The 25,934-nt window shown below is 43.4% G+C and overlaps 1 protein-coding gene across 3 annotated transcripts in view; it reads right to left on the bottom strand.

Annotated features, from left to right (window-relative positions):
* Positions 1 to 25,934, bottom strand: part of UGGT2 (UDP-glucose glycoprotein glucosyltransferase 2) — a gene marked incomplete at its 5' end in the record, with an annotated part of 753,177 nt that overhangs the window by 320,943 nt on the left and 406,300 nt on the right. For all 3 annotated transcript variants that reach the window (XM_082245311.1, XM_082245312.1, XM_082245313.1), the window contains 2 exons: positions 2,257 to 2,351; positions 14,170 to 14,268. In XM_082245311.1, coding sequence (XP_082101437.1) covers positions 2,257 to 2,351; positions 14,170 to 14,268 — 194 coding nt within the window. The remainder of the gene's footprint in view (positions 1 to 2,256; positions 2,352 to 14,169; positions 14,269 to 25,934) is intronic.

The following is a 25,934-nucleotide window of genomic DNA, read 5'->3' as shown; positions in this document are numbered from 1 at the left end:
ATCTTACAAAAGAGCTGACAACATAGCAGAAAGTTTATATTGCAATATCTAATTTTGCCTTTATCTTACTAAAACTCATCTTGTGTTAATATTGCTGTCTAATAATCCTGACCTCATGGAAGCTTACTTAGGACAAGTTCTTGGCAGAAAACCCAACATATTCCTTAATCTAGCAGGCTATGGATTGTAATAGCAGAGAACGACGACAATCTATTTTGAATATATTAAGATGCAGCTTTCTGAAAACAATTTCAGGTGCAATAAAGGAAGTGATCCATAAGCTTGTGAAGGCTTTCAAATAGAAACGCTTCCAAAACATCAAACCCACATGCTAATAATGCTACCAACCTTTTCCCTAATATTGCATCATTGCTGATCTGAATGTTAACTATGTTTACAAAGTGGATTGCTTCAAAAGGCTAAACATACAACACATTTAAAGCCAAAACTTCTATTTTAAATCGCAATAAATGGAGGACAATCACTAAGAACCAATACTGTACAAAAGTCAAGACCTTTGTTGGGTTAACACAGTCTTTTCAAACATTGTTAGAAGGGTACTGTAAGTCCATAAGACTACAGATTAATGGAGAAGATACTTAGATTAGTGTGCTGGTTATAATTTTTTTTTTTTTTTAAGATGTTTTAAAGTTTCACGTATAAGGTTTAAGGCCCACTCCATTTATATTGAAACTTGCCTCTTGTTACCAGAGGCTGTTGCGTTGTTGGAAGCATGACTGGAACTGGGTTTCAACAAAACCGCAAAACAAAAGCAAGAATTACTATGACAATTTGGTAACCACTCACTGTATCCTTCCCCTGCCACTAACTGTTCAGCAGCAATATTAGTGACCTAATGTTTCCAGAACACTCTTTTTCAGTGTAGTCACAAACTATCTAGAATCCCATGCAACTGTTCTTTCAAAAGTTTAAGTAGGTAGTCTAGGTCTTTGGGGGTGGTTGGGTTATACATTTACAATTTTAACATTTGCACTGTTTTGCATGCATAGTGAAGGTAACTCACACTTTAGAGAAATTCAGTTTTCCCAATACAATAGAACAGGCATCACTAATTGGCAGACTAATTGTCCAGATCTGAACTGAGACAATATCCCATCCAGGCAGCGTGGTCCCGCCGTTCTTACCAGAAATTATAACCACTGTCATTTTCACAGAGTCAACAGCTTGAGGAAGGACAGCTCCAAATGGAGGGTTGGGCCTGCCAAGTTAAAAAGCAGGTGATTGGTTGCTAGGATGCAGGGCAGCCCTAGTAGCCAATCACTATCTTGCAGCTTCCACCTTCTGTGCCTCCCACCCTCCGCCGTGTCTGTGTAAGGTAGGACAGGAAGGGGTGGCGATGTGAAGTTAGAGGTTTAGAACAGTAATGGGGGGCTAAGTGCAGTAATTGGGAGGGCTGGAGGGGATGGGGACAGTAATGAGAGGGGATGGGGACAGTAATGAGAGGGGATTGGAATAGCAATGGGGGGGGGGGGCAGAGGGCAGCAATGAGAAAAGCAAAGGGAGGGGAAGAGTTGAGGACAGTAATGTAAGGAGGGGGGGGGGCTGGGGACAGTGATGTAAGCAGGGGGGCTGAGGACAGTTATGTTAATGGTGGATTAAGATGTGCAGGGGTGGGAACTGTGGTATAAAGGGGAGACTGAGGATGCCCTATCCACGACAATCACAGGGAAAGAAGTCCTGATCCTTTTTTTTTAATCACGCCGCTGCAAGTCGCATGGTGCTGCAGCAACATGTGGTTTAGCGTGTGCAAAAATATGCTGTACATGCCTTCATGTGGGAGTGCCATTAAGAACTAATACCACCCCAGCACATCTGATAAAGTGCAGTGCATTTCTCTGAGGGTTTAGAACACATGCAAGTTCACGCATGTTCCCCACCTAGAGAACCTAGCCTAAGAGGAGAGGGAGGCTGTGATGTGAAAAATCGGAGTCATCGCACAAACATGCGATTTAGACCTCTGCTGAAAGAATATTTTAATGAAGGGACCTCTGCGAATTTAAATACGTTAAGGATGAGGACTGGAAGAAGTGCCTATTTTGATTTAAATATTTTTTATTTATATAGAAACACTCATGTATTTACTTTACCACATATATGCCAACATATAGTAACCTTGTCTCCAAACAAGAAATAATTTATGGGAAAAATACACATGACAATATTACTTTTGGTCCAAGGCTCATCTTAGATACTGTACAGTATAATATTAAGCAATAAAAATTAGTAGTACTGTACCATGTGTTTCACAGCTTTAGCAAGCAGTTGTCTCCCAGCTGGCTTGTCAAAGTCAGCAATAATCCAGATGGTGACTGCATAAATTACATCCTCATCTGAAAAGAACAAATAGCACAGCCTAAGCATTCCAGCACTGGTATTATAAACACTAGGCAACCAAAGTGATTATTCAACATGCCCTTAATAAAAATGCATTCACAGGTAACTTTTCTTAAAATTCTTCAAGTACATGAAATGTTAAGGCAATAACAAGAGCAAGCCCTTCAGTTGTTATCTTTTCATTTAGGTATATTGCAAAAATGCATAAAGCTGCACTTAATCATAAACTCATTAGTCACCTTGGTGCAATTGTAGGTTTACACTCAGTGTTTATTGAAAGTAATTGTCTCGCGTTTTTTTTTTTTTTTTTAATAAACAAACCTAATTTACTTACCTGTTCTGTGCAGTTCGTTTTTCACCGGGCAGCCCAGATCCCCCTCTTCTTGGGTCCCTCTTCACTGCTCCTGGTAAGTGCCCTCACAGCAAGCAGCTTGCTACGGGGTACCCGAAATACAGTTCAGTCTCGCTCCCTCTCTCTCCTGATTGGCTAACTGACTTTGATTGACAGCAGAGGGAGACAATGGCACCGCTGCTGTGTCTTAGCTAATCAGGAGGGGGAGTCCCAGACGGCTGAGGGATTTGTGGACAACACTGGATAGAGAGGGGGCTCATGTAAGTATTAGGGGGTGCTGAGGCGGCTGCTACACATAGAAGGCTATTTTAATGCACAGAATGCATTAAGATAAAAAAAAACCCCTCTACCTTTACAACTCCTTTAATCCTGAGCAGATTGCAGCAATTGACACTAGAACTCTGAAACTGAATTCTCTATACCAGGTGGGAAATTCAGTAAAGAAAGTTTGACTACTGCACTCATCCTGAAACAGAGATCAACAGAAACAATTCTGGTGGAAGGATAGAGTGATTATTTAATCGGGTGTGTGACTGGAGACTGGAGCAATCTATAATTTTGGGATCAATATGGTTACTGTCAGAGGGCTTTCACATTTCAACAAATCCTAGCCAATCCAGCTTAAAAGAACTATTGTCATTTATTTTATTTTACATATAGCACATAGCACCTGGTCCTGTTCCGAATAGTGGCTCTGTTGTCCCCTAGATACAACTAACTCCACCCCTTTTTTAAGCCCAAATTATATGCGCTCTTGTGGGGGAGGTACAGCCAGCACAAAGCCCTGCACCTCCAAACTGAGTGATCTGTCACTAGCACGAATGAACAATCAGTGCTGCATAATAGTAAGATTCTTCAGAGCTTTGGCTCTGAAAGTTTCTGACCATGTCCTGTGTGCATGCAAGCAGCCACAGATACAATATATATTACTATTATGAATGAATAAGCAGCACCGATTGCTCTTTCATAATGGTGATGGATCACTCAGCATTGCTCCTCTGTGTGTCTATCAGTGGCTGCAATTGCACATGACCTATGGATAACAGTGCTGCAGCGCTGTGAGGGCATTCAATTGTATGAATGAGCGGTCTGCGATGTCAGGCCGGCCCCATGTATAATACAGTCTGACAACGCTGATCACTCAAAGGTCACATAACATGGCAGCACAGTGTCATCCATTGGTCAAGCTGTGTATATGTACAGCCACTGATAAACACACAGCTCTGTAGGCTGTGCGTTTTATTTTTGTAAATGGCAGCCCAGGGTCTTCAGAGCAGCCCGTTCCCAGAGACCAACGTTGTCAATCACAAACCCATCTCCTTTCCGTGGTGTTGTTGGACGGGAAGGATAAACCTATCCAATCACACTGCTTCGGAACAAAGGGACGATTTGAATGGGACATCTTGCGTTTTGCAATGTCCAATGGGGACCAATCAGAACTGGCTAGCCTGCAGTGTTCATCTGCCTTGCCCTCTATTAACCAGTTGCCGACCGCCCACTGCAGATATACTGCAACAGGGTGGCTCGACTGCGCAAAATCACGTACATCTACGTGATTTCGTGCACGCGATCTCAGAGGCGCACAGCGGGCCGCAGGAGGAGTGGCGGCGATCGCCGCCGGCCTCCCGCGATCATCAGAGAAACTGACAGAAGACCTGTCTGCTTATGTAAACAAAGTAGACGAGTCTTCTGTCACACAGGCAGAGAGAGATCAGGAGTTTCAGCTAAGCTGAAAACCCGATCTCTCTGTGCCTGTCACAGAGCCATTTCCCCCACAGTCAGTGAGCATATTTAGGCATACATTAACCCCTTTGATCACCCCCACTGTTAACCCCTTCCCTGCCAGTAGCATTTATACAGTAACAGTGCATATTATTTAGCACTGATTACTGTATTAATGTCAATGGTCCCCAAAAAAGTCAGTTTGGGGTCTGATCTGTCTGCTGCAATGTCGCAATATTGCTAAAAATTGCAGATCGCCGCCATTACTAATTAAAAAAAAATAAAAAATAAAAAGTCCTAAAATCTATTCCGTAGTTTGTAAACGCTATAACTTTTGGGCAGAAAAAAATTAAAATACGCTTTTTGGGATTTTTTTTTACCAAAAATATGTATCAGAATACATATTGGCCTAAACTGATAAAAACATTTGATTTGATTTTTTTTTATTGGGAATGTTTTATAGCAGAAATGAAAAAATATTGTGTTTTTTTCAAAATTGTCGCTCTTTTTTTGTTTATAGTGCAAAACCTAAAAACCGCAGAGGTGATCAAATACCACCAAAAGAAAACCATTTGTGGTAAAAAAAAAGGACATCAACTGTATTTGGGTACAGCGTGGCCGAACGTGCAATTTTTTGTTAAAGTAACGCAGTGCCGAATCGCAAAAAATGACTTGCTCATTAAGGGGTAAAACCTTCCGGAGCTGAAGTGTCAGAAATAGTGTCAGAATTAGCTGAATTGTTTAAAATAATAATACACTGATTGCAAAACAAACGTTTACATTTTTGCAAATGTTTCAAATAAAAAATAACAGAACAGGTATCGCATGTTTTTATTGCCAAATAAAAGCCTTAAAAATATCTTTTTATAACATTTTATTCAGTTTCCATCAGCATATACAAATGTAATTCCGGTTGTCACACAAGGTAACGATCTTATAGGCTATTACAAATGAACTTCTATATATAAGCACCCCCATCCTTGCCTCCCCTCCCCCCTCAACCACAAACAAAGCCAAGAAGAAAAAAAACCAAAAATCAAATCCCCCTCCTATTGTCTTCACCACTATCCACATACTCTTCCAAACTTCTCTCTAAGTGCCGGGTCACACTTGTGCGATGCGGGAAGGCTGCGAATTCGCAAACGCACATCTGGCAGTTCACACTGCCATATGCGATACGCAGGGGGTGTCAATTAAATGTTAACGACACCCCCAGTTTGATCGCATATCGCAGTGCGATCTGACAGTTCGCACAGGATCGGATCGCACAAGTGTGAACCACTGTGCGATCTGATCCTGATGCGGCTGAAAAAAAGGGTCATGTGCGACTTTTGTGCGGGTGCAGTGCGAATTTAGCCATACAAAGTGTATGGCTGAATTCGCACTGCACATCCGATCGCATGTAATGAAGGAGCAGTGCGCTCCGATATTACATGCGATCGCCGCACACGCTATAGTGTGAACCGGCACTAAGGCTCCATGTACACGTGACGTTGTAAATGGCCGTTTAGGAGCAGTTGGGCTTTTTTTCAGAAGCCCCTGAACCCACCTGCATGTTCTCTTATCTGTCCATGTACACAGGGTTGTTTACAGTCATTTGCAGGCAGTTGAGTTCAGGGAAGCTTTTTGGAAAGCAATTATTTGAGTTTGAACGTGTGTTTCCCGGCGTTTCAAACGCAAAAACGGGACCGAACGCTACCGAATGTGATGAAGTACGTTCAGCCACGTTATACGTTTTTTTTCTTCCATTCAAAATCAATGGTTCCCTATGGGAGCCTATTGAATTGAATGGAAGTCGCACAGCAAGTCGGATCAGGATGATCCGACTTGCGCTGTGAGAATCTTGAGGGGGAACTCCACGCCAAAAATGGGGAAAAAACTGCGTGGGGGTCCCCCCCAGGTTCCAAACCAGGCCCTTAGGGTCTGGTATGGAATTTGAGGGTAGCCCCACACCGAACGGCGTGGGGTCCCCCCCAAAATCCATACCAGACCCTTATCCGAGCACTCAGCCAGGTAAGGCAGGAGGGGGGAGGGGACGAGGGAGCGGCCCTACCCCCCCGGACCATACCAGGCCACATGCCCTCAACATGGGGGGGGGGGGTGTTGGTGCTTTGGGGCAGGGGGAGCTTTGCACCCCCCACCTCAAAGCACCTTGCCCCCATTTTGATGGGGACAAGGGCCTCATCCCCACAACCCTGGCCGGTGGTTGTGGGGGTCTGCGGGCAGGGGGCTCATCGGAATCTGGAAGCCCCCTTTAACAAGGGGCCCCCCAGATCTCAGACCCCCTCCCTATGTGAATGGGTATGGGGTACACTGTACCCCTACCGATTCACCTCCCCCTTCCTGCCCTACCGGGATGCGTGCTCGGATAAGGGTCTGGTATGGATTTTGGGGGGGACCCCACGCCGTTTTTTTGGCGTGGGGCTACCCTCAAGACCCGAAGGGCCTGGTTTGGAAGTTTTTTTCCCATTTTTGGCGTGGAGTTCCCCCTCAAGATTCTCACAGCGCAAGTCGGATCATCCTGATCTGACTTGCGGTGCGACTTCCATTCAAATCAATAGGCTCCCATAGGGAACCAATGATTTTGAATGGAGGCAGAAAAAACGCTAAAAGCAACGTGGCCAAACGTGCAATAACGCCAATGGAAAAAGCTACTGAAAGCACGTTTGACAGCTGCTTTTTCCCGGTGTCAGAACTAGCTTTGCAGCACGTGTACATGGAGCCTTATACATCAAAAATCCTGACCTTAACCCGGGCCTCTTAGGCCCAGATAATTCTATTCCCTAATTATCTACGTTTTCAGCCTCAGACACCCTGTAGCTTCATATAATGCTCTGTTTTTTTAAACTTCAACCAATCTCCCATATATAGAGATATTTCACACAGGAGTCCTCTGCTACGTATATTGTTTCCTCCATAGATCTCGTCCTTGCAACCCAATCCCTTTTACTTGGGATTTCTGGCAACCACCAGAGTACCGGTATCAGGCCTTTAGCTGCATTCAGTAGGTGAGGCACTAGTGTGTTCTTATATGCCTTCATCTTTCTCTGTATTATGAAACCGGCAACTCCAAGGCTCCACCTGAATAGTCTCCTGTAATCTAGTGGATTAACCTAATAATCTCTTCCCAAAAAACATGAATCTTCGTGCATTCCCACCACAGATGCGCAAAGGTCCCAGGAGCTTCACACCCCCTCCAAAAAGTTGGGGATATCTCTGCCCCCAACCACCAAGCCCTCTGCGGGGTGAGATACCATCTAGCAAAAAGCTTATAGCACATCTCTGTTGTCTTTAGATTAACCGATGAGTAACAAGCTAATCTTAGCACTTTCTTCCTCTTTTCCTCATCTTGAAGGGATCCTAGTTCCTGCTCCCATTTCCCTAGATAAGGTGGGTATATAGGCTCTTTTTCCCTTAATAAGATCTTATATATTTTTGATATGCTGTGCTTAGTGCATACGGAGGAGCTAAACAATTTCTCCATTGGTCTCATGTTATCCCCTCCTCGCATAGGCTGCAGTAGAGAGTGCACGAAGTGCTGCAGTTGTGTATATCTCCATTTATCAAGTGGCATATTCCCCCATTTTTGTGTTAACTCAAAAAAAAAAGCGCATAATCTATTTCCTACCTTTACATCTTTTAACTGTATCACCTAATTTTTTTGTCCATCTAACAAAGTATAAATAGTCCTCTTTCCCTGATTTAAAATAATTTGTGCCTACTAGTGAGATCAAAAGGTTATATTCTCAGTGAAAAAATCGACATAAACGATCCCAAATTCTTAATGTGTTCCTAGTCAATGTACTCATGTTATTAGCCAAATCTCAATATGTTCATGGCACCCACACCATCTTTCCCAGATCTACCTTACTTTGTGCACACTCAATTTCCACCTAGCTTCTACCGTCCTTATTGTGTATCCAATCTGCTATTTGTGCTATAGAGATTGCCTGATAGTATTTTTTAAACTAAGGTGCAGCTATTCCACCTGACCCTTTTCCCTTTCCAAATATTGCTTTGGCGATTCCAGGGCGTTTAAGTACCGATATATATTTTAATATCTTTGCTCTTAACTTCCTTAAAAGTCCTGGGGGGAGGGAGATTGGGACCATTTGGAATATGTATATAAGCTTAGGGAGAATATTAATTTTTACCGCGTTTAATCTACCCGACCATGAAAGCGGTCTATGCCTCAGGGAGTTCAACTGCTCTACTCTCAAATATCTTAGGATTCTGAATAAGTGAGTCATTCAGTTTCCAGGCCCTTCCTCTAGGTGCTGCTGAAAATAATCTAACTGGACTATTACCAGGGCATGGTCAGAGAGTGTAATGGACTTAATTACCGCATCCTTAAGAGAGACTAAAAATTGATGCTCTATTAGGACGTAGTCGATCCTTGAGTAAGACCCATGTACTGAAGAGTAATTGGTATAATCTCTAAGTTCTGGGTGTCTAACCCTCCAGGCATCCACTGATACTCCCCCAATAGTCTCCTGGTTTCATTCTGTTTTTGTAATGGGAGATGGGAAGCGCCAGTCGATTAATCCAATCGCGGGTCCATATTTAAGTCTCCTATTACAATAAGCCTCCCCTCTTTAAAAGCCATCAGTCTTTTCGGGGTCTTCCTCAAGAACTTATTTGGGTTTCTATTTGGGAAGTAAATATTTGCAAAGGTAAACTCCATATAGAATAACCTTCCCTTAATAAATAAAAACCTCCCCTCGGAATCTGCAAGCTGCTCCTTTAGCTTAAACACAGTGCTCCTGTCAAATCCAATTGCCACTCTCCGTGAATGGCAAAGAGCCGAGAGGACAATTTAATCCCTGAGGCATGTGTAATATGTGTTTCTTGTAAGCAGACCACTCCAGCCCAATAATTATGCAATTCTTTAATTTATGTCTTTTGCTAGGTGTATTCAAGCCTCTAAAGTTGTAAGAGATTCGATTTACCAGAGCCATGAGTAGCCAAAGGAGCAGCTAGCGCTTCTTTTCCTTAAGAGAGGACATGTAGAGGGAGGAAAAAAAAGGGGGGGGGGGGAAACAACCTCACCCCCCCCTACCCGAGCTAACATCCCCGATCACCCTCCCCATCCTATCTCCCCACCCCGGAAGGTTATCCCTTCGAAGAGTTGAACAAGTTTCCAAGTCTTGTTCAATGTACAGATCTGGTGGAGCATCTCTGAATGCCACCTCTTATCTGTACCTTCAAGGGGGCAACCAGCCTGACGCTTCGACTCAGCCCAAAACTGAAAACCCACCAGTCCCACCCTAACCATCCCACTGTCACCATTAAACTTTCCCCTTGTTTACTTTATGCTTTCCTCTTTAAAACTGCTCAGCATCCTGCCTCTAGCGTTACACATCCCTTTAACCCAAAGACCCTTCCCTTATTTCACACCTATGAAAAAAAAAAGAAAAACGGTTCAGCAGTAAAAGGGGGGTCTGGTTCGGTCCCAAAGTCAGGGAGAGAGAGAGGAGAAAGAAAAAAAAAGGTCTCCCTGTTCCATTTCACATCCTATTCCCTCTTCCCCCTCCCCTTCTACCCTCATCCTATTCCCTCTTCCCCCTCCCCTTCTACCCTCAGTCAGAGTCCACCACTTGTTCTGTAAGGATGTAGATGTGACAATATTCTCCTCCCAGTCCGGAAGGGCGGGCGGTGATAAATCAAGCTTGCTACAAAAATCCCTTAAATCTTCTGGGAATCTCAGCACTGCAGTACGACCACCCCTTCTTTCCTTAAGGCAAGCTGGGAAACTCCACTGATATGAGATGTTAAATGTCTGCATTTGCTCTGTCGGGGGTTTCAAGAGTCTCCGTCTTGTCAGGGTCTTGAATGACAAATCAGCATATATCTTTAGATTTACTGCATCAAGGAAAATGAGTGCCAAGCTTTTTCCATTATTATTGATTTCTCCTCTACATAGGTGAAACCTCACTATTACATCACTTGGGATTTCAACGGCTTGGCTTCGATATTTTGTCACCCCATGGATTTTCAATATTTCTGAGGCCTCCTTTCCTAACATTGGATTAGAAAGCCTGCGCATTACTGTTGGGAGCTCTGCATCTTTATACTTCTCTGGCAAGCCTCGTATGTGCAGATTTTTACGCTGACTTAGGTTCTCTTAATCCTCGATATTGTATACAAGGGCACTATTAGCTCTCTGTAGGGACCTCTTCTGCTCACTCAGATCATCCTGCCTTTGGTCATGCATATCTAACTTTTCCTCCATCTCCCCCACTCGGCTGAGAACCTGTCCAATATCCTTGCGAACTTCTGCGATATCAGTTTTCAGAGATATTTCCATTTTAGAAAGCATCTCCGACAGGGTTTCTTTAATTAAGGGCATAGTCATTGGGCTCCCTCAGCTCTTATTTCCTCCTCTGCTAGTAAGACTGAGTCCCATTTTTTTGGCTCCCCACTCTGTGCTTTAGGGCCTCCTATAGGGTTGCCCCCCGAACTTCTTGGCCAAGTCGTAGCTGATCTGTTAGGCCTTGTGGCTGCACTTTCTTGTGCTGGCAGTTTTTGCCTGACCAAACTGAGATCCCCTTCTGGGGGCTCCCAAGCCCCTCTTGAAGCATGCTTGTCTATGCTGATATATAGCGTTGGATACCTCCCTGGCTAGGGGCTGTTTGAGCAACTTTACCCGTTCTTGCTTTATTTGATTTACCTATTATTTTCAGTCAACAGGGTTTTTAGAAAGGTAAGTTATGGATGAGTAGATGGTTACGTAACTTCGGGCAATTAATAAATGTCTAGCCAAGTAATATCTAGCCAGATAAATGTAAATACGGTCAGCCAGGGGAAGAGTTGCCCACCACTCAAAACTCTGAAGGTGAGGGTCAAGTTTGACTACTCAAGGGGACCCCGTGCTCTAAATTATTCACAGTCAATCATAAAGCTCTCTGCAAGGACATATAGCCAAGGATGTGCAGGGATAGATGGCTCAGTACTATGTTCAGAGGTGTAGCTTCATGCATGTATATGGCAGTCTATATACTGAGGCCACCCACCTCAAGGAATAATTCCTCTTCGTAAGCTGAAGCCCGGGGGTCTGCCCCTCTCTCTTTACGCGCCCTGCTCTCTTCCACTTTCTCCTCCAGGGGTGATCGTACCACGTTCCGCACCAAGGCGCCAGAGCCTCCCGCAGCCAGTCCCGGCAACCTCAGCGTTTGGTAAGCGGATCAACAGCCGGAGGGTTCAGGGAGGCCACTAGATCCCAGTCCTCTTATACTAATGTCAGCAGGGTCAGTGTCAGCAGAGCAGTAGCAGCAGTGTGCCTGGCCTGCAAACTAGAGCCTCATACAGCCAGTGAAAGTGGGGCAGGAGCAGCAGTATGCCTGCAAGCTAAAGCCACATATGACCGGGTGCTAACCTTCCCGCGACCCGACTTTTTCCCAGCATCAGGAGGCAGCGGTAAATGATGCTAGATGAATGAGCGGCCCATCTGATTACATACACCACACCCTGAGATTTATAACAAAATAAAGCAGTTCGTGTTTTTAGGGTTTTAAGGTGCTATTAAGAAACATTTTTTAACAAACAATGTTTAAAATTCCAAACATTTTTTATTACACATATTAAAAATTCATCTCATAAAAAAGTTGTCATTTGCATATCTCAATAAACCAAACTTCCTCGACATGTTTCGCTACAGAATCATAGCTTCTTCAGGAGAGTTTGTCTGGATATTGTCCACATAAGCTAGTGATAAATGAATATATAATTATTTGTTACATAATAATTACAATGTCCACGTGACAACCAACCACAAATATATAATGCAAATTGTATTACACAGTAGAACAGTTATGCTTACATTTACTGGGTCCATACAGGAAACATTGTATCCCACTTAATCACTGCACCTTACATTTTTCAGAGGGAAGCCCCTGGCTGTTAGAACTAGGTGAAGGACAATTAGGATTTTAACCAAATAAGTGCACGTAGAGGTGGATATCAGTGTACCATAAGAAGTACTAGGGGTCAGAATCTGAACACCTAGGGAAGACAAGGGACGCTGGAGGTGAGGAGTACCTAAGGGGGAGGAATGGGGTGCTATATGTCACTGCAATACCTTGGGGGAACTCTTGTTCTACTGTGTAATACCATGTAATACAATTTGCGTTATATATTTGTGGTGGTTTGTCCTGTTGGCATTGTGATAATTATGTAATAAATAATTATATATTAATTTATCACTAGCTTTTGTGGACAATATCCAGACAAAATCTCCTGAAGAAGCTATGATTCTCTAGTCCAGGGGTGGGGAACCTTTTTTTGGCCAAGGGCCATTTGGGTATTTACAAAATCATTCGGGGGCTGTACAAAATTATCAACTTAAAAATGTGCCCGTTATACTTGGTCAAACATTTAATTAACTCCCCCCTAATGTGATGGCTGCAACTGCTTCTCTTTGGTGAGGTGTGTGATGTTAGCTGGTATTGATGATGTTGCTTCTCGCAACTGGTCTTCCAGGTTTGCATCGGTCAGTCTGGAGCGACTCTTTGTGGTGGTACATTTTGAAAAGAACTGCTGGCGGGTACTGCTGGTGGGTATAGCTGGCTGGTACTGTGCTGTGGGTACTGCTGGCTGGTACTGCTGGCTCAGGCTGGTACTACTGGCTAGTACTGCTGGCTGGTACTGTTGTGGGTATTGCTGGCTCTGGCTGGTACTGCTGTGGGCACTGCTGGCTCTGGCTGGTACTGCTGGTCCTGGCTGGTACTGCAGTGAGTACTGCTGGTTCTGGCTGGTACTACTGTGAGTACTGCTGGTTCTAAATGGTACTGCTGGATCTGACTGGTACTGCTGGTTCTGACCGGTACTGCTGGCTCTGGCTGATACTGCTGGCTCTGGCTGGTACTGCTGTGTGTGCTGCTGGTGGGAAATGCTGGCTAGCAGCGGCGCCGCGCTGGAGGAAGAGGCGTTGTTTCCTGTATTGGTCACAGGCGGAGTGCAAATGAAATCACTCCGGCTGTGACTCACTTAGACTTTCAGAACGGAGACGGAACTATACAGGAAGCATCGGCTCCATTCTGACGGATCAGCTGAGAGACACAGACTCAGCTGTATGGGGGGCCGGACCAAATGACTTAGAGGGCCGCATACGGCCCCCGGGCCATAGGTTCCCCACTTCTGCTCTAGCGAAACATGTCGAGGAAGTTTGGTTTATTAATATATGCAAATGACAACTTTTTCATGAGATTAATTTTTAATATGTTTAATAAGAAATTTTTGGAATTTTAAACATTGTTTGTTAAAAAATGTTTCTTGATAGCACCCTAAAAACACAAACTACTTTAATTTTGTTGTAAAAACTAAATGGTACTGAAATTTGGTGCACTCAGCTTTTAGTATCTGACAGGATGGGTTTCATGGGTTTGTCTTCTACAAAGAGGTAATCAAAAGACACTCCCAAATAACTAGACTACGGACAAAACAGTGTGATAAACTAGTGTGGTACAGAAATGCCTGGATGTAAACCAAAAGACCTTGGCAGGCAGAATGGATTTCCTTTATGTCTTTCAAGACTTAATTTTAAATTCTGACTGAAGTGTACCTTTAAGAGTCCCAGTTATCAAATCAGCTACAACCATCATGCCCCATTATGAGTCATCAAGGACAACATGAAACTATTTCTATTTTGCTGGTCATGTTTTCCTAGAGGTGTTTTAAAGGCAGTTTTATATATTATCATGAGAGTAGCTTTCTGAATAGATATAAAAAGAATGAAATATTACCTTCTTTTGTTACATATTTCATGTTTTCAGAAACAACTTCACTTTTGTCCTGAAAATCCAGGTACGAAAATGTTTCAAAATCTTGAAAATTATATCTACCTGCAGGATAAAGGGAAATATATAGTTATAGTTAATATTTTTTTTTATGAACAGAAAGTAAAAAAAAAAAATATATATATATATATATATATATATATATATATATATATATATATATATATATATATATATATATATATATATATATATATATAGGCATTTGTGAAAACATGTTGTCCTAATTAACAGCTCTTAAGTGTTAAACTTTAAAGAAATATTAAACCCAAAAACGTCATTTTTATTGCAGCTTACCAACTAGTTCTGCAACTAACGGTTATAAATCGCTTAGTTGGCCGATTATGGTTTTGATGAATCGACTAATCAGATAAAAACCTCAAAAAAGGTTGGTGTATAATTTAGTTAATATTATTGAATATCTATATGCAGTGGTCATTATAAATATCCAGCTATATAGTTGGAAAGTTAATCCAATCTGAGATAGATATATGTATTATTAGAGGTTTAAATGCGGTACATAGACTCAGAGAGCAAAATTTTTAACATTTGAAAAGACCTAAAAAATGCTGTTTTGCTAATCTTCAGACTGGATTATTATATAATATTAATGAGACTCCCTTGTAATAGGCAGGTAGCTTGATAAAAGCTCCCTGCGCCTGCTGTCACTTATACTGGCCATACACAAACTAATTTTTCTTTTTCGAAGATTTTTAAGACCACTCATCCGATTTTCTAACCATTAGAGGGGTCAATTCAGTGTTCGTTGTAAACCACAATGACAGGAAAATAGAAAACCTCTAGATCAAATGAATCTTCAAATAGTGTATGTGGTTTTTCCTCAGAAGTTACATTCATTTTAAAATGAAATGTTAAAAGCAAGTGGAATTTTCAAACAACACTTGTCCATTCAATGAATATACAAATATTTTTGGACAAATATTCATGCAAATATTCTTGTCCAAAAATCAATACATGTATGGGCAGCATAAGACATTTAGTAGCAGAAGCATGCTTTTTTAATCACGTCATGATGGGGTTAAAAAAAAAAAAAAATAGGGATATGCAGGGTATTTTAACTGGGAGTCAAACATGAAGCTATATGAAGAGTGGAAGGAGGAATAACATTTTTATATTAAAGTAGTACTAGAAGCTGATACTTTTTTTTTTTTTCATGGATATAATAATTTTTTTTTTTTTAAGCAAACGTTTGAGTCATGTACAGTACAGAAAAAAGAAACAAACAGTGTACAACAATAAATTGAAAAAAAAAAAACATGTCAAACATATGAAAGGAAAAGTCTAGATGGGTATGTAGCATAAAACAGGCAGGTGGGCATAGGGGCAAACAGTAATAATCCACTTATGTGCAGTATACCTGGAGGAAAGCGCAAAATCAAGACTAACAAATCCGTCAGTACAGCATTGCAGTTAGGACGTGCAAGTAACCGAGGCTTCAAGCCATCTATCCCATATTTTGTTATACCTGTTGATGTAAATTACTTTTTTATAGGGGAGAGCGTTATTAATGTCTGCCATCCAGGCAGCCAGAGTAGGAGGAGAAGCAGCGCTGGCCCTAGACATTGTGCTGCCTGGGTCCGAGAATGAAATGCTGCCCCCCCCCCCCCAAAAAAAAAAATTCACGCCCTCCAACATGCCCCCACATTCTATAGGACTATGAAAGCAGTCAGAGGAGTGTGAGTGTGTACGGATTGACAGCAGGAGCAGGACAGAGCAGTAGACACTGGGCAGATGAGCGCACCAGGCTTTCTACTGTCTATAGTGCCACAGTGCCCTGCAGGGCTGCGGGCATGGTACAGGAGAATGCAGTGCTGTGGGCATGGTACAGGAGAATGCAGGGCTGTAGGCATGGTACAGGAGAATGCGGGACTGAAGGCATGGTACAGGAGAATGCGGGACTGAAGGCATGGTACGGGAGAATGCAAGGCTGCGGGCATGGTACAGGAGAATGCGGGGCTGTCGGCATGGTACAGGAGAATGCGGGGCTGCATGCATGGTACAGGAGAATGCGGGGCTGCATGCATGGTACAGGAGAATGCAAGGCTGCATGCATGGTACAGGAAAATGCGGGGCTGCGGGTATGGTACAGGAGAATGCGGGGCTGCGGGCATGGTACAGGAGAATGCGGGGCTGCGGGCATGGTACAGGAGAATGCGGATCTGCGGGCATGGTACGGGAGAATGCGGGACTGCGGGCATGGTACGGAAGAATGCGGGTCTGCGGGCATGGTGCAGGAGAATGCGGGCTGCAGGCATTGTGCAGGAGAATGCGGGGCTGCGGACATGGTACAGGAGAATGCAGGGCTGCGGGCATGGTACGGGAGAATGCGGGGCTGCGGGCATGGTACAGGAGAATGCAGGGCTGCGGGCATGGTACTGGAGAATGCGGGTCTGCGGGCATGGTACAGGAGAATGCAGGGCTGTGGGCATGGTGTATAAGAATGCAGGGCTGTGTGGGCATGGTGTATGAGAATGCAGGGCTGTGTGGGCATGGTACAGGAGACGGATATGGTACAAGAGAATGCGGGGCTGTGGGCATACTACAGGAGATGCAGTGCTGTGGGCATGTACCATGCCCGCAGCACTGCATCTTCTGTAGTATGCCTGCAGCCCCGCATAATGACAGGTAGTGTGCAGTCTCACTTACCTGTTCCTAAAGGGCGCTTTAGAATTTAAAAATGGCGCAACACGTCCGCGGCCGGCCTGACATGCACACTGCGCATGCGCCGCCGCTCCGGAACGCTAATACATGTTTGGCTATTCCCGGAAATACAAAATCTAAATAAATAATTAAATGGTTCCAATATGTCTCTATATATAACAAAAAGTGCTGGGTGGTTGTGTTCCAAATAAAATGAATAACTATCCAATTGACTCAATATAAATATTTCTTCAAAATCAATCAAAGGTGCTCTGTGCTTTCTTCAATAAAAATTAATACAATACTGTGTTTCATAATGTCCATATACATAAATCCAACCGGTAAGGTGCAATACTATTCAATATCTTCAAAAGTGCTCTCATGCAAAGGAAAAGTGTTGTGACTTTCTACTTCCACCAGGTGTCACATCTAGGTGCTCTGGACTCTCACCTTAATGAGGTGTATATTGCGCCTATTATATACGACTTGGTCTCCGAATCGATAGTTGAGGGTTTTTTTAAAACGTTCCGATATCCTGTTATGACCACGGGTGTTTCCTGTCTTGTCCGTGTCTGGGGGGTTATATGCTTTCTAGCGTCCTTAACTCCTTATCGTACCTCGGGCTCAGTAAGCACAAAGGGGCATCATGGTGTAGTATATCAAACCAGTTTATTGTTAAAAAAATAGAGTTGCACTTACATTTAGCAGGTATTTTGTATGCAAAGATAATACAAATACAGCGTTGGGAGCGCTTCGCTCCGATCTCCAACGTCACTTCCGGTAGTCTGGCGGCTCCTCCTACGCGTTACGTCACATCAACTATCGATTCGGAGACCAAGTCGTATATAATAGGCGCAATATACACCTCATTAAGGTGAGAGTCCAGAGCACCTAGATGTGACACCTGGTGGAAGTAGAAAGTCACAACACTTTTCCTTTGCATGAGAGCACTTTTGAAGATATTGAATAGTATTGCACCTTACCGGTTGGATTTATGTATATGGACATTATGAAACACAGTATTGTATTAATTTTTATTGAAGAAAGCACAGAGCACCTTTGATTGATTTTGAAGAAATATTTATATTGAGTCAATTGGATAGTTATTCATTTTATTTGGAACACAACCACCCAGCACTTTTTGTTATATATAGAGACATATTGGAACCATTTAATTATTTATTTAGATTTTGTATTATATGTAATCACGGTATAATTTTAAGTGACCCACTATTTTTCAGCTAAATAAGAACACAGTTTTATTCAAGGATCATATACAGATTCACAATAGTTTATAAGGCACTTATATTTTCACTTCTGAAGCGCGCCACAAATACAAATTATTTTTACCTATATAAACTGGTTTCTGGTACCAGCACCGTGGGGCTGCAGTAAGAAGGAAAATATACACCACCTCAGATAGCGCAGGAACCACCCATACATTTTAAGATATTCCCGGAAATAGCCGAACATTTACGGGCTTTGCTGAGCGGCGGCGCATGCGCAGTGTGCATGTCGGGCCAGCCGCGGACCTTTTTTTTTTTTTTTGCGATAGGCTTAGAAGAGAAGAGGCGGCCAGGGGCCGCCCCTCTCTAAGTGCCGCCTGGGACCCATGGTCCCACCGGGACCCATGGTAGGGCCGGCCCTGAGTAGAAGGCTGAATCCAGGTACGGGCTATTAGTTTCCTAGCACTTAAACAGGGATTCATGAAGGAAGCTGACCGTGTACTTGTCCATGTCCTCATCTGGGAATATCCCTAGGAGACATATCTTAGGGTCCAATGACCCCTCTGGTCATGAAGGAACTGAACCACCTGTGTCCAAAAGCCCCCAATGCGGGGACAATGCCAAAGAAGGTGTCCGAAGGTGCCAGGAGATATCAGACATTTGGGGCAGGTGGGATCACGAGAGGGGTCAAACCTGGCCATTTTAACTGGGGAAAGGTATGCTCTATGGGTGATATAGACCTGTGTGAGTCTATCGAAGAGTTTCGGTGATACCAATGTGCATGTTTCCAAAGCATCCCTCCAGTTGGCATCATCCAATTCTCCAGCATCCTCCACCCAGGAGGCCCTAATAGCGTATGCAAGGCTTGACACAGATCTAGTTATCAGCATATAATATAATATGGAAATAAGCTTTGTTGGTCGTGCCCCCTGATCACATCCAAAATATCAATAAAAGGACAGCACAGGAAAGTGGTTGTCAAATTGTGTGCGAAGTGCGTGTCTGACCTGAAAGTAACGGAAAAGCATGTGATTGGGGAGATTAAATTCTTCCTTGAGCTGGGTAAACATTTTAATATTGCCATTGAGCATTTAGGCCCCTTTCACACTTGTGCAACTTGCGTAATATTGCCATTGAGCATTTAGGCCCCTTTCACACTATGGGAAAGCAAGTATATTCCATTAGCCATCCATATCCCGGGATCAGGAAGATGAAGAAGTTGAGCTAAGCGTCTGTTGCACCAGAGGGGTCATAGCATGTATTTCAGGACTGCCAGTTCTAGTAACCGCCAGGCCCCAAACTCTTCTAAGATGGAACGAGAGGCTACCGCGATCAGAAGACGTAGGGGAGCCACCTACTCCGCGCAAGATGTCGCAAAATGGGTGTGGAAATGGGGCATCCTGTGGGCGACAAACCAGCGACAAATATCTATGCTGATCAAGTTTGTCAATGTGATAGAGGTGTGATAGTTAAGCCGCAAGGTAATACGCTTCAAAGTCTGGGACAGCCAGGCCCCTCAACTTCGTAGGCTTCTGTGTATGCCACCAGGCTAACTTGTGCCTGCTCGTACCCCACATAAAAATGTTTTTACCAATTCATCCAATACCATAAATTACCTGTATGGGATATAGATGGGGGAGTGCCATAATACATATAGAATTTTGGGTAAAAGGATTATTTTTATCAAACCCACTCTTCCCATAACCCCCAAAGGTAGCCTAGCCCAGGATTGCATTTTGGTTTTAACTAGGTCGTAGAGGGGTTCAATATTGAGAGGGATATAGTCGGGATGGGAACGCGAAATGTGCACACCCAGGTGCTTAAAAGTGGCGACTCAAGACCGCAGGAGCGCAGCTCGCTCAGCGGAGGGAGGGAACACATCTACGGGAGGACTTGAGATTTGTTCCAATTGATCGTAAGACCCGAAAATGTATGGATATAATAATTTTAAATATAATGCACAATACTGGTAAACTTTTACTTTAAATGTAATTGTATTGCCTTATATCACCTCTAGTTTATCAGTCTCAAGCTTCTCTGGGTTCAGATGCGGATCTTCCTTGCACAAAGCTCTTAAACTGATTGTAAACGTTGGATTACTTTTATTTTTTTTAACAAACCTGTCATACCTGATCTGTGTAATGGTTTTGCACAGAGCAGCACTGCTTCTCCTATTCTGCAACCGCCCCCCCCCCCCCCACGGCACTTCTGGCTTCTCCTGCCTTCAAAGTGTCCCTATAGGAAGCAGCAAAGTATAGTACTGTATACAGCAGGGATCCTTAAACTATGGCCCTCCCGCTGTTGCGGAACTACACATCCCATGAAGCATTGTAAAACCCTGACAATCACAGACATGACTAGGCATAATGGGAATTGTAGTTCCTGAACAACTGGAGGGCCATAGTTTGAAGACCCATGGTATAGAGTGTCCCTATAGCAAGGTAAAAAAAAACCTCTGCCTTTAGAATCACTTGGTTTCTTCTCTTGACTAGGACTACATATCTCACGAGGCATTGTTCCTCACACATTCACAAGTCCTCTGCCATCTACTGACATGTATGGACCGTGTTCTGAGCTTTATGTGTGTTGGACTGTATTTTCCGATATATAAACATATAATGCAATCTGTATGCAGAATAACTAGTCGGCTGACCAACTAATCGATTATGAAAATTGTTGATACCTATTTTCATAATCGATTAGTTGTCGATTAATCGATTAGTTGTCGATGAATCGATTAATTGCTGCATTCGCTTTCCTTTTTTTTCTTTTTTTTTTTTTTTAAGGCATTTTGCTTTTGTTTTTACCTGGCGATCCAACCTGTAACACACTTTCTGTCTTAGGATATCTACATTCTGTTTAAAGTAGCAACAGATACATCCTTGACATGCCATCTGGATGACAACTGCTTGCTAAAGTTGTGAAACACATAGTACAGTACTACTAATTTCTAATTAAAGCTGAGCCCCAGAGGACACTTTTTTCCCCTTTGGGAAGAAAGCTTTACATAAACGAATATGAGGGAATTATTGTAAGCACCTGTTTGTTAAATGGTTTATCACAACCCTCTTACTGCCACTTTTGCTGGACAGCTTGGTCTGTTAACCAGTGGCAGACTCTGGGTGTACTAGATACGCCCAAAAACAGGTCATCATTGTACACAGGGTGAGTCTAGTACCATTCAATCCTTCTGCTCTGCTGCCAAGATTTCCTCTGCCCCAGTACAATGCAATTCAGCTGTGATTAATCATAGCTGCATTAAGTCTGGCAATGTTTATTTACAATGTATAATTTGTAACGTTCTGTGTTTCTCATCTATAGATCAAAATGATGAACTTTGATCTGCAGATGGAGAGTTAATGTAACCTTGACAAGTAAAGAAAATGTTTTTTTTTCCTAAATAAAGTGGTTGTCAAGTCAACATAATAAAAACATTCCATCCCCTCTGTAACATATCGTTATGTGCCCCTGTGTCTGTGTTATATAGAAAATATGCCGATCTGTACCTATATCAGAGCATCTCCCGGGACTCGCGTGAATCCTCAGCTCTCCCCTCTGCCCGACTAACAGCTATAGTGGGCGGGGCTGAGCACTCCCGCTGACGTCAGCCAGGGAGGAGAGAGGAGAAAGAGCCGAGGAGTCATGTAAATGCTGGGAGACGCTTTTATATAGGTACAGATTGGCATATTTTTATATAACACAGACACAGGGGCACATAACGTTATGTTACAGAGGGGATAGGATGTTTATATTGTAGTTATAATAGCAGCAGGAGGGGAGGGGGCAGGCACTGACACAGAGCAGACAGGCAGGGAGGGGGGGAAAGGACGGAGAGGACAGAGCAGGGCTGCGGATGACAGAGACATGTAAACTGACCACGGTGTCAGGGCTCAGCAGCCATGATAAACCATGGTCAGTTTACAGAGGGGAGTGTATAGCCAGGCAGGATCAGCCAGGTTTTTAGGTGATAGAAGGGGCCAAATTACACAGCACAAGCACTGTGCTGTTATTCATGCTTTAAGGGAACAGGATCAGTTTTTATTTCTTAAATTTACCTCTGTAGAACCCCTTAGTTTACTCTAATCACCACTAATTAACATCGTATTCTCCTCCATTCAATTGTAATTTTCCTGGTGATTTTTTTTCTATTTTATTAACTAATAGTTAAACTTTTTTTCTGTTTTTTTTGCTTTGTTCATTCATTCTTTTCACTTTTTACATATATTTACATGTATCATACAAAAAAAAAAGCACAAAATTGAAAAAACACACTTTTATTCATTTGTAAATAACTATGCAATGCTTTGTACCAAAATCCTAGTTTTGGTGTTTTAAACAGGACAAATTACAGAATAATTGCACACTTTTTTTATGTGCAGTAACACTATGTTTAAAGTAACACTGCTAAAAAAAAAAAAAAAAAAAAAAAAAAAAAAAGGAAAAATGCCTTTTGTATATGTATAGTTTTATTACGTTTAAATGTCTAAGGATTGCGATAAAATGGGATTTCGACTTACAGTAAAAATTAATTTCTCTAATGTTCATTGACAAACACAGCTCCTGATTCTTCTTAACCATTGCGTTATACTGCCACCTACAAGAGCAGGAAAAAGCTTGACTACGCCTATGGGCAGTCCCAGGGGGTATACACCCATATTCAGCTATAGCCATTCAGTTTTGTTACAAGCAGTATTAGAAGAAAACCAACCCCACAGAGGGGTGGGTGTTGTGTCCGTCAATGAACATCAGAAAAATGGATTTTACAGTAAGTCAAAAATCCTATTTTCTCTTTCGTTCATTGACGGACACACCTCCTGTTTCTTTTTAACCATTGTGATGTCCCAAAGCAGTGTTAAACATGAGGGGTGGGAAAACAGCAGAAAAAAATTCCCAAGGCTACCTATAGCCAACCAGGTAATATAGAGCTCAACCAAAACAAATGGAGCTCACCTTAAAAAAACAATACACCGTCAAAGAGAACCAGGTCCTCTAAACAGCAGCCTGCAAAAACTTGCGGCGAAAAGTAGCATCCGCAGATGTCAACACTTTATAAAACTTTGTAAAAGTGTGCACAGACGACCAGATGGCTGCCTTGCAAACCTGCATCAGTGATGTCTGATGACGGAAGGCCCAGGAGGCACTAAGTGCCCGAGTAGAGTGTGCCTTAACAGGGAAAGGAGGAACCTGATCCCTAATTGAATAGGCCTGAATCACTGTGTCTGATCCATCTGGAATTGGATGTAGCAGAAAGAAACGGCAAACTCTTTTTCGAAGTCCACCTGTGAGTACAAATAGTGGGTCTGACTTCCTAAAAGACTCCATAGCTGCCAGGTACACCCTGATTGCCCGAACCACATCCAGGGAATGCAGAGCAATTTCTTTAGGATGTTTAGGCCTGGGACATAGGGAATGCAACACAATGTCTTCATTCAAATGGAAATCAGAGACGAACTTTGGATGGAAAAACTGACAGGTAAGAAGAACTGCCTTAAGCTCTGTAAACCCACAGGTAAGGTGTACGACAAGACAACGCCGCCAGCTCCGACACCCTGCACGCAGAAGTAATAGCAACCAAAAATGCCACCTTCTGGGACAACGTAAGCAAGGGAACTTCCCAATATTTTCGAAGGGAGATTCCTGGATAAAAGACAACACCAATTTGAGGACCCATGGCGGTAATGGGAGACCGCACTGGAGGAACAGTGTCAAGCTCCCGGAATAAAAGGTACGCATCAGGGAAAGTGTGTCCAATGGACGTTGAAAGAAAACTGCCAAGGTTGAAACCTGTCCCTTGATGATACTCAAGGACAGGCACTACTCAACCCTCCCCATTGGAGGTAAGCCAAGACCGAGCCACCGAAAAGAAGCGAGGGAGAACCCCATAAGACTCACACTACGCAACGTACGTCTTCTAAATATGATGGCAGATCTTCCTAGAGGTGTTTTTTTTAACCTCCAACAGCATAGGAATCACCAATTCAGACAAACCTCTATCCTTCAGCACCTGGCTTTCAAAAGGCAAGCCGTTAAAAAACCAGCGACTGTAAAGCAGGATGGAAGATTGTTCATTGAGACAGCAGATCTTCCCTGAGAGGAAGTCTCCAGGAGCATCGGCGACCAGCCAGACCAGGTCGGCGTACCAAGACTGGCGAGGCCAGTCTGAAGCCACCAGAAAGACCGGAATCCCTTGCCGTCTCGATCCTGCACATGAGTCTTGGAAGAAGTTTGAGAGAGGGAAAGGCATAAATCAGATGATACTGAAGCCAAGGAGCCACTAATTCGTCTGCAGCATTTGCCATAGGATCTTGAGGCCATGCCACTAACCTCTGTACCTTCCATGGATTGTGTACAGCAGAGAGGGCTTAAACGATGTTCAATGATCCAGACAAAGTCTGATCACTCAGAGTTCCAGTACATTGATAGGCAGTCTGGACTCTTCCCCCTGAGCACAAGCTGTGCAGAGGACGCCTCTCCACCCGGACAGGCTGGCATCTGTGGTGACAAACGCCCAATACAGGGGGGAGAACGATTTTCCTGTGGAAGTGCTGGAGAACAAAGCCACCTCTAGAGACGATATTCTTGTCCCATTGCCCCCCCCTCTACCAGGAGTAGAGGGGGGACCGCTACTTACCATACTAGGAACAGGGTGGGCACCGCTCCGGACAGACAACCGCTCCATCAGGATGTGGGTGGCTGTCAGCCAGGAGGAATGCGTTGACTCAGGCCGAGGCCAGGTCGTATGCGCCCTCGCGAGACGTTTAACTCCCCCATCCAGTGGGGCTATGTCGCGGCCGACCTAGGGCAGAGCTGAGGCCTGTGCGCGCTCGTTGGCCAGGCTGGGGGGATCCTCTGGATCTAGATTATCCAGTCCATCACCCAGTCCGGCAGCTGATAGTAGATTCTCACAGGAACAAAATAACAAAAAAGGAAAAAATCAATTTAAAAGGAATAAAATTGCCAGGACCAGAGATCCCAGCAAGGAACTAAGTTCTTACTCCTGACTAGGCAGAAAAAAACTGAGCGCCTATAGCTGAGTGTGGGTGTATACCTCCTGGGACTGCCCATAGGCGTAGTCAAGCTTTTTCCTGCCTAGTGTCCTACGGCTGTAGGGGGCAGTAAAACCCAATGGAAAGAAGAATTAGGAGCGGTGTCCTTCATTGAACGAAAGAGAAAAAATTATTGTTGCAGGACAAAATTCACAAAAAGAAAGCCTTATTTGTCCTTAAAAAAACAATTTATGTATTGCGTTCTTATGGTAAGTAATGACAAAATTATCGCTGAATAAATAGGCTCATTGCAGAAATTTGAAAGTCACTCTGGTCCAAAAGGCGAAAACAGGTGTGAAAGCCAAAGCAGTTAAAGGAAGTGAATTAACAGATATACCGGCTTGATCACCAGATGAAAACAAAGGCAAAAAAGCCTAAAAAATAAAACGAATGTAGCCACCCCATCTTACAATTGGTAAGCTACAATTGGGATTTTTGACTTGCCTGTAAAGTAATTTCTCGGTTGTACAGTGCAGGACTCAGGCAGATTCTGAGATAACTGGGTTACGGGCAGGTACATTCAGGTCACTGGACACTGGGAAACAAACTGCCTCCCGCTCCCAGCAATCCTCGGTTCAGTAGTAGGCAATCACGGACCACAGATGGGAAAGTGGCCTGTACTGTACTCCAAAAAAGGCATTTTGCAGGCAAGTCAAAAATACCATTTTATTGATCATACAAAAAAGGACACAGGCAGATTCAGAGAAGATTGGTACATCCCCTAGCAATACCAATAAGGGGAGGGTAACAATGGCAACAAAACCAGCCAATATAAACT

Source organism: Pelophylax lessonae, assembly GCF_965119305.1.
Source record: "Pelophylax lessonae genome assembly, chromosome: 2".
NCBI lineage: Eukaryota > Metazoa > Chordata > Amphibia > Anura > Ranidae > Pelophylax > Pelophylax lessonae.
This window is presented reverse-complemented; position numbering and strand designations above follow the sequence as displayed.